This window comes from Bemisia tabaci, chromosome 1 (genome assembly GCF_918797505.1).
Source record: "Bemisia tabaci chromosome 1, PGI_BMITA_v3".
Taxonomy (NCBI): domain Eukaryota; kingdom Metazoa; phylum Arthropoda; class Insecta; order Hemiptera; family Aleyrodidae; genus Bemisia; species Bemisia tabaci.
In genome coordinates this window covers 84,763,882-84,773,822 of record NC_092793.1, presented here as the reverse complement: position 1 = coordinate 84,773,822, position 9,941 = coordinate 84,763,882, and the positions used below count along the sequence as shown (strand labels likewise).

Here is a 9,941-nt window from a genome sequence, read left to right as displayed (position 1 = left end):
AAACCGGCGCGGAGCGAAGCGGAGCGCCGGTTTTTTTTCTCCCTAGGTTTAGCCAGGGACGAGTTCTATAGGACGCCGTTCTGTTGTGAGCGGGTGATTGCAGCGCATTCTCGCGGAGGACGTCAGTAAACTCGGAGGATCCTTCCCCCCGGACCACGACTCATCCATTGCCCTCAATTGAAAAATAACACATAAGGCGGGTGAATTCTTGAAAAATAAGTATATTTTTGGCGTTTTTCGATTTCTTCCGACGAAGGACGGGCCGCCGCAGTTTTTGGATAGGGTAAAGAAACCGATTTTTTGCAGATATACGTGATCCTACGGGTTTTAGTGAAGTCCAACAACTGATAACAGCAGTGAGTTGCGAGGGTCCTACGCGAGATAGCAGCACTAGTACCTGCTTACGAATTTTTACATTGGCTCTTGCTCTTACGGGAGTCCGGGGTCCTATAGTACTGGTCCCTGGTTTAACGTTTTTGAGTGATAAGATAAGAGTTCAATAGTATGTATCGTTCCGGGAAATAGCGTCTCCTCTTTCTAACCGCAAATGTACTGTCCACTAATGTTTTCCAAATGTTTTCATAGTGTTACAAGTAGGTTTATTGGACCGTTGAAACGTTCGAATTTCAACACATCTCTGTCAGATGATTCACCCATGAAAATCTTTGATCGAACAACCAAATTTTATCAGAAGGAGAGAGCTGCTCAGGATGAAAACATCAATATCTATGATTACTTGAAGGATGAAGTAGGGTACAGACTTTGTGATCGCATATTTGACATCAACAGGAAATTCAAGACAGTGATCGATCTTGGTTGTGGCCGAGGTCATGTGTCCAAACACATGGATGCCGAAGCTGTCGAGGAAGTTTTTCTGTGCGAGTCTAGTCCAACGCTTCTCAGTCAAGCTGCTACACCTGAAACAGCTGTCAAAGTAACAAGAGTACTAGTTGATGAAGAGAACCTTCCTTTTGCATCAAATTCTGTTGACTTGGTAGTCAGTAGTTTATCTCTAAGTTGGGTAAATAATTTACCAGGAACTTTTTGTCAAATAATTGACTGTTTAAAGAATGATGGCGTTTTCATCGCTGCATTTTTTGGCGGAGATACTCTGTATGAGTTAAGGTAAGCTGCTGTCAAACCCTTGCATTAGAACTGAATCCTTTTAATTTTAGGTTTATTTATTCGGTAAATTGGTGAAGCACCCAATTAATAGAAGGTATGTTTCTCTATTGAGGCGCATTGTTAAAGTACACTCAACTCATACTGCTCGAGTTTGCTGTTACATATGCAACATGCTGCAAACATAACACAGTCCTATTAACTTCAGAAGACTCGTTAGCGCTGAGTAGAAATGTTGGACACCAAGACCTAAACATCAAGTCATCAAGTTAGCATTTCAAACGAAGTTGTACGTAGGTTGTTTGGCATCAGCTAATTCCGTTTTCCAAGGTCCCAAACAGTTAGTCACGTTTGACAGCTGGTTGAGACCGAGGTTGAGGTAATAGCATAAGTAAAAGTGGGAGAGCAGGACTGATTTAGAAACAACTGTTGACTTGACTATCGCATTGAGATTTATTAAGAAGTGATGAAAACTTGGAATCGTTACAAAGTACGAAAAAAGAGTCCTAGATGTTCTCCGAAGCACTGTCGGGAGGCTGTGCAAGTTCTTAAATGAAGGAAACCTGACCAGCTCTTAGAGAAACATCTAAGAGCCCATTCGAAACGAGAAAATCACACTTTTGATCCACGAGTGGGGATTGGGGGGTCACGCCGTAGCCGGTTTTGAGGTGCCGCGCCCCCAGCCAAAAGATCACTTTTGAGACTTTCTGATCGAACTCAAAATAAGTTCCGAAGTTAAAGAGGCAAATGTATCTCACAACTGGATGAAAAATAATGTATAATAGTTATTTTATCCCTAGAGAACTATACTTGGTCCGTTACAATGTTGCCACCCATACTATTTCTCGAGCCTGGATCGAAATTTGTGTATATATTTTATCTTGCAATCGAATGATCCCCCCTACCCTCACCCATGGGTCGAAAGTGTGATTTTCTCGTTTCGAATGGGCTCCTAGATGCCTCTCTAAGAGCTGGTCAGGTCTCCTTCATTTAAGTAATAATAATAATAATAATATGTATATTATTGTATAATTATTTTATTTGTAAATGCACATTTATAACGGCGAAAACAAATATGTCAAAATTAGTCAGGATATAAGAAAAAAAAAAAAATTTAAGAACATTTTAGATCCAAAAAACGCATTTTCGCAGATCAGGCGTTTTCCCGCCCATTTAAACCAATGTAATTTTGCCCCTTGGTTTTGCTTCCTTTGAGCATCAGCTAAAAAAGCTTCAAATTGGCTCAAATTAATACAGCTTATTATTTTCATAGATAGCATCGATTGTGACCCGGACCTCGTCGATTTTCTGACATGACGGAAATAAGCCGCACCCTACCCTCCCCCCTAGAATCTGGAAATTTATGCGGATTTTCCAAGTTGACTCAATTTAGTTGACGGAAATAATCTGGATCCAGTCCATAGGCCACTGGATACGAGTTAAACGGTTCCCTGAACAAACATTTGCAAGCGCATTTTGGCGAAAAATGAGTGTTTTTCCATCACCCCGAGGCTTTTTTAACACCGAGCACATCGTCTAACCAAAAGGAGTTTTTGATGTGTTATCAAGAAGGCTTTAGGGCACATTTTAACCGCGGTTTAGTTTTAGTCAGATGATGTGCTCATAATTTAAAGAAACTTTCTTAAAAGTTGACTTATAAGGGACACGCAAAAATCTTAAGGAAATACGTCTCTCGAACTGCATGCACGCTACGTCTACTATCGAGGGCAGTTATTAAGCCCTGTTAGGCTCTTACTAGGAGATTTTCTTCAATTGTGGCCAAAAAAAAACCCCTAACGACGTTATTTCCTAAGATTTTTGCGGATGTCCCTTAAAATTCGACTTTTGAAATTTTTTTTTTTTTTTTTTTTTTTTTTTTTTTTTTTTATTATGGGCACATAATGTAACTAAAACCAAACCAGGATTAAAATGTGTCCTAAAGTCTCCTTGATAACATATTAAAATCTTGTTTTAGTTAGTCGTAGCTCGGTGTCAAAAGCGCCTCGGAGTGATAGAAAATCACGCATTTTTCGCTAAAATGCGCCTGCAGACGTATGTTCAGGCAACCGTTTAACACGTAGCCTATGTACCGAATAATGATTTCCGTAAACTACATTGAGTCAACTTGGGAAACTCCCATAAATTTCCAGATTCTAGGAGGGCCCAAAAAGGCCCTTATCTATATCGATATTCCCGCCTTTTTTGTTATGTAATTTGACTCTCCCCCGGCTTTGGACTATCAGGCCGCCTGATCCTTGTTGCACACGGGTAGGTACTTAAAAATCATTGAGTTGCAAAAAATCGCTTCACATAGACTTTTGCTGGCTAGCTCCCGTTCTAGAGTTATGATTGGTGAATGGCCTTTGACCTATTATCAAGAAATCATGACTCCGGTTCAAATTATCGTAAGAAAAAAAGGGAACAATTACCTAATTATAAACACTTGTAAGTAAAAATCTTAGGAATCACTTCACACTCATTTTAAGGGAGGTTTCGGACCCTCAAATACGTCTGTTCAAAAGTCTTATTTTCCCTAACTTTACCTCAACATTATCTTCGTAAGTTCAAAAGTAGTTCAACATAAAGCTCTTATGCCCCTAAATTTCGGGCAAAGTTAAAAAAGAAAAAAGCCAAAATTTTAGGTGATGGAATTTGACCCTTTCAATTTCGTTTTTTTTTTTAGAAGGGGGGGGGGGGGCGCAAGAACAACATACGCACATTAGGCTGGGACTTATTTTTTTAAATCATCAAAACCAAATGTTGCACGGTCCTAAATGGTACTATGTGATAAAAAAACACGGTAGCCAACAAGGTAGATTTACACAGGTATGGACAGAACTAAACAACTGGCCTCTGATTGGCTCTCCAGCGGCCCCTTAACGTCAGCCATTTTGGATGTTTTGATAATTTTGATTTATTATGTTCGGTTTATCGTTTGTCAAAATTTTGTGGGATTTTTTGCACAATTTTGGTTATGCGATATTAATTTTAGCGTTTAAACGCACAAACGTTTGAATGTTAATTTGATTGTAATTTAATTAAAAAACGGGCCCCTTAACCTACGTCACGAGGTCATGTGACACGTACTGAGGCTCATGGGAAATTTTCAACTTTTCCATACCTGTGTAAATCTACCTTGGGTAGCCAAGAGGATTTTGTTGCACAGTCCTAAATGGTTCTATGTGATTAAATAACACGGTAGCCAAGAGGATTTTGAGAAAAAAAATGTTTAACCCGGCGCGCACAGAGCCTGAACATCGAGTTTTTCCCGGTTTTTTGGGCATTTTCGTCGTATATTTTTGATATTTTTGCCAGCAATACGGATTTGACGCTAGATGTCCAAAAATTGGTACAAACCTAGCACATACCTTGCAAGTTAAGGGAACATTTTTGTTTTTCTCCTAGGTCACTCACACTTCGCTTGGTCATGACGAAACTCTCCGCTCGGCAGCTCTATAAATCGAATTTTCGCCGTTTTTTAACGTATAATGAAATTTTTGAGCAACCTATAATGGTAGTAAAAATCCGAAAATTTGTAGAAAGCAAGTCCATACCATCAGTATGGAAGGACAAATGTCAGAAAACTCCTAAGTCTTTTGTTTTCTGCTAAGCTATGCTCACAATGGTGGAAAACCCGTCAAAAATAGCTCAATTTTGACCGTTTTTTCGCGTTCGAAAATTTATTGGACACCCTGTAATGACAATGAAGGTCCGAAATTTTGTGGAAACAAGTTTATACTGTCTGTATGGAATAAAAAAATTTACTTGATTCCTACGTCTTATATTCCTCGTCCTCCGATACCCGAAATGGCAGCGAAAACGTCCAAAATACCTCAAATTGGCCGTTTTTGGAGAATTCTTTTGAACACTTTGTAGTGGCGGTGGAGGTCCGAGAATTTGTGCAAAGTAAGTTCATACCCTTCGCAAGGAATAAAAAAATCTACTTGATTCCAGTGGCGTGGCGTGAATTGCGATATATCGATTGTCATATCATTTAAAACTATGGGAAAGGATCGATAAACAGGGTGTTCGCAGCGAACGCCTTAATAATCGATTCTTTACCATAGGTTTAAATTACATAACAATCGATATATCGCAATTCACGCCACGCCACTGCTTGATTCCTATGTCTTAACTTCCTCGTTGTGCGGTGCACGCAAATCACTTCGAAAACGTAAAAAATACCTCAATTCGGCCGTTTCTTCCATGGTGACATTTTTTAGACACCCTGTAATAACACTGGAAGTTCGAAAATTGGAAAGAAGCATGTCTATACCACCAGCATGGAAGGGCAAATTTCAAAAGATCCATAAATGTTTGATCGTTTGTCGCACGGTGTCTTGAGACACACAAAAATCGTGGAAAATACCTACCTCCATTTTGACTGGTCTTTCGTTATCAAAATTTAATAGACACCCTGTAATGACAGTGGAGGTCGAAAACTTAGCTGAAAGCAAGTTCATTCCATCTTCATGCAATAAAAAAGTCTGCTTCGTTCCTATGTTATGCATTTCTCGTTGTGCGGTGCCCGCAATCGTGTCGGAAACGTCAAATATACCTGAATTCGGCCAATTTTTCGTGTGTAAAATTTTTTTGGCACCTTGTTATGACATCAGCGACTCTTACAAGTGCCAAGCAAATATACGGTGTTCATTAGAAAGGAACGACAATGTTTCAAAGACCCTTACATTTTTTATTGTTTTCGCTAGACGCTCTAAAGTGAGGCGAAAACTTCAAAAATACCTAAATTTATCCATTTCTTTCTTTCAACACTAGCTTCTTACATAGTTACGGACCTCCGCTATCAGTACAGGGTGTCTGCAAAAATAATTCGGTAAAAAAAATTGACCAAATTCAGGTACATTTGAAGTTTCCGATACGATTGCGGGCACCGCACAACAAGGAATGCATAACATAGGAACGAAGCAGAATTCTTTATTGCATGAAGATGGAATGAACTTACTTTCGGCAAAGTTTTCAACCTCCACTGTCATTACAGGGTGTCTATTAAATTTTGATAGCGAAAGACCGGTCAAAATGGAGGTATATTTCACGATTTTTCTGTATCTGAAGATACCGTGCGACAAACAATCAAACATTATTATGGATCTTTTGAAATTTGCCCTTCCATGCTAGTGGTTAGGGTGGCCCTTATTTTTGACTTTTTCGAAATTTAATGGATACACATGTGCAAGTGGTGCCTTTTGGTGCAAAATGAACAGGAAAAAAAAAATTTTGAAAAAAAAATTATTCGCGAGCTGTCGCCGGCCTCCGGAAATAACGGCATTGGAGAAAAATCGACCCGTTTGCACACCTCTTCGCGTGGTGGTTCTTATTTTTCGACTTTTCGAAAATCAAATGTCTGACCCCCCTATAAGTTGACATTTGGTGTAAAAAGAATCTACAAAAAATTTCAGCCCGATCGGATCATCCTAAGAGGTGCCGCCGGGGCCGACAAGTCTCCGAGCGGGAACTTCAAATTCCGGAAAATTGCGTTTTTTCGTCATTTTGCGAATTTTTTTCTCCCCTTTTGAATGTAGCTACGGCTTTGAAACTTTTAGAAGTAACGCACTGTTCAAAGTTCTTTACTAGAAAAATAACGCACTTTACCCTATCATTTTCAAAATGCACTTTTTTACCCCTCAAAATAGCCACATCGTGCGATTTCACCGATTTTTCCTAACATTCTCCCCGCACGGTGTGCTTAAAGGAATTCAAATTTTTTGATAAATCAAAAGCAATGGCACTTCAGATTTATGAAGTAGAGTGTTTGCCGAGTTATTTAAGCCAAGAAGAAAAACATTCCGTTGAACTCCTGGAAAATAAAGTCGACTTAAAGGTATTTTAGGGCTAAAAGGGGCAACTTACCGTTGGTAAGTCCCGTTTTATCACTGAAAATAAAAATCCTCGATAGTTAATATGCCTAGTTTTCATGAATATGGTTATTACTAGGGGGCCCTGCCCCCTGACCGCTACGCGGCCCAACCTCCGGGAGGACACCTCGCCTCGCGTATAGGCAAGAATGTTCTTCCATTTTAATACACCATTTTGTGTTCAAGCTGCATCGATTTCAAAATTTTTGACGTAACACTCAGATTTGTAAATGATGAGGAATAGCTGGATATACATAATTTCACAGTCCACTAACTGGAGAAATTTCCATTTGTTATGTTATTTTTAAATACCCAATTTTTAAAAAAAAAAATACAAATACAAAATCGGATTTCGACCGTCAAGAGTTAACAATATTTGGTCCGTCCCGACGCGACGCAGCGCCTGCCTTCTCACTTTGTATCTGCTGTTTATCTGCTGTACATATTAATAGAGATTCAGCAATCAAGTAAATTGACCAATGCCACAAATCGAAGCCGGAAGAATGCAGGAAAAATTTAGTTAAACCTTATACCTTGGACCTTGAACCCTGAGCGATGCACCGTTCCTCAACTCTTCGAATGAGGAGCCCTTCACGAGCTTTTCCGTTGTTTTCTTGTTTATTCGAGTCGCTCAGGTAGAATCCCTTACCTTGACGTTTCTAGCGGAAACGACATATCTCTCACGCTATTAACATTGGACTTAAGTGACTTGAGCTTTAAAAGCTCTACAACATAGGGGTGTTCAAACGAATTCTTGCCGGAACTCTTTCTATATCGTCTCTTATTGAAACTGGCGGCAGTACCGACAGTGGCGATGATATCGACAACAGCCGGCCTTATCGGATTTTTGAGAGCTCGCACTCAATGCATTGTTGCCTCTTGTGTTGGTTTATCAGATTGCCTGGCGCGGCGGCGCATGAAATAGATGTACACATGTCAACAGCTTATTTTCGCCAGCTCCGAAAACTCTGATCGCTATCGGCAAGAGCGCTCTTATCGTAACTTTTTCTTAACGGAACAGTTTCGGTAGCTTACCGACAACCGATAGAACAGCCCTACTACAACATTAAAAGTTCGGGGCTTCATAATTTTTTGCACATCTACATCTACTACAGACGACATACACGTAAAGATCATCCTTATCGGTCCGGCAGTTCGTCAGAAACAGCGCTTCCAAGATTTTGCTTGTAGCTGTATAATATAGACTAGTCGTGATTAGCTCGCTTTGCGAGCTGACACGTCTAGCCGGGGAGTGCCCCTGGACCCCACTTCTACGCTTCGCGACGAACTTGCGACTCGCTCCGCAAGCCGCCACCGCCCCGCACAGTTTTTAACATTGATGAGGAGACAACATCTATGTCTTAATCTTCTTTTTCACCAAGTTTTACAGAAATTGATGTTCTAGGAGTCCGGACCGCGTTTTCGTGCGGGGCCGCCATCTTGGATTTGGAAATTTTGAAAATCTGACCAAAAATGCGAGTTTTCCGTCGAAATACACCTCCTATTACCGAATTTCACAAAAATCGATGGATCGGAAGCCGAGATAACAATTTAGACCACGTTCGCCATTTTTGATTTTTGAAAATCGGGCCTAAAATTCTAATTTCCCGTCAAAATACACCTCCTAATACCGAATTTCACAAAAATCGATGGACTGGAAGCCAAGATAGCAATTTAGACCACGTTCGTCATCTTGGATTTTTGAATTTTGAAAATCGGACCTTAAATTCTAATTTCCCGTCGAAATATACCCCCTTATACCGAATTTCACAAAAATCGATCGATATCAGGAAACGATATAGCATTTTAGGCCACGGCCGCCATCTTTTGGATTTGGAAATTTTGAAAATCTGACCAAAAATTCGAGTTTCTCGTCGAAAAATACCCTTGGATACCGAGTTTCACGAAAATCGATAGAACAGGAGCGGACTTAGCATTTTAGGCCACGGCCGCCATCTTGGATTTTGAAATTTTGAAAATCCGACCAAAAATTCGAGATCCCCCGAAAAATATACCCCCGCTTACCAATTTCCACGAACATTCGTCGAAAAATACCTCCTAAAACCTTAAATTTCGTCTACAAGGCAGTGACGTCACGCAACAGGATTGAACCTGTTCGGCGCGATGCGCGTAAACAACCGCGTATCTCCAATGTAATACTATATGGAGAAATAACTTTTCGCTCTTGCGGGCATCCGAGGCAGCGGATTTGAATGGGAATAATTTTAATCAACTCGTCATTACAATAGCTAAGCGTGTACCAATTTTAAAGGAAATCGCTTCGGCCAATTTTTATCTAGGGGGGGCAGAGTGAGTGGGAACAGCAGCTTTATATAGAGTAATAAGTACTCGATCACTAAAACCACAGATTTTAGCAACATGGTAAATTTTGGAGACCTGAAATAATCTATCGGAACCGAACATTTTGTTGATGAATTGAATTGATGTTGCCGCGGACTTCTGGTCGATGTTCACACATGTTCAGCCTATCAATAATACACAATTTTTGGAATCGATACATCCATTCGCTTTATCGATTTTTCCCGATTTTACAAGGAACATTGGTGGTTTCCGGTATATATATTCGTCAGTATCGATTAAAAAAAAATTAATGCTCCTTGTAAAATCGGGAAAAATCGATAAATAAAATCGATGTATAGATTCCTTTGAAAATCGAATTTTACGTTAAAAATTGTGTAATATTGATAGGTTGAAAATGTGTGAACATCAATTCAACAAGGAAACTGCAAAAAATAGATCGGATATGCTCCCCCCCCCCCCCCATTCGGTAACCATTCCTACGCTCGTATAAAATGTTTTCTGTGAGCTTCGGGTCATTTTAAGTTTCCATTTCAAACTCGGTTCAGTGGCCGAATTGACGGTCTAGAACTGTGCAGGTCATTTTTCGAGAGCTTCAAGGAAAATTTGAGGAATGTTCGGTTCCGT

At 40.0% G+C, this 9,941-nt stretch overlaps 1 protein-coding gene across 1 annotated transcript in view; it reads left to right on the top strand.

The window, feature by feature from the left end:
• The first annotated feature begins 443 nt into the window (after nt 1–443).
• Nucleotides 444–9,941, top strand: part of LOC109042667 (arginine-hydroxylase NDUFAF5, mitochondrial) — a 30,192-nt gene continuing 20,694 nt past the window's right edge. The window contains exon 1 of the mRNA XM_019059555.2: nt 444–1,125. Coding sequence (XP_018915100.2) covers nt 548–1,125 — 578 coding nt within the window. The 5' untranslated portion in view covers nt 444–547. The remainder of the gene's footprint in view (nt 1,126–9,941) is intronic.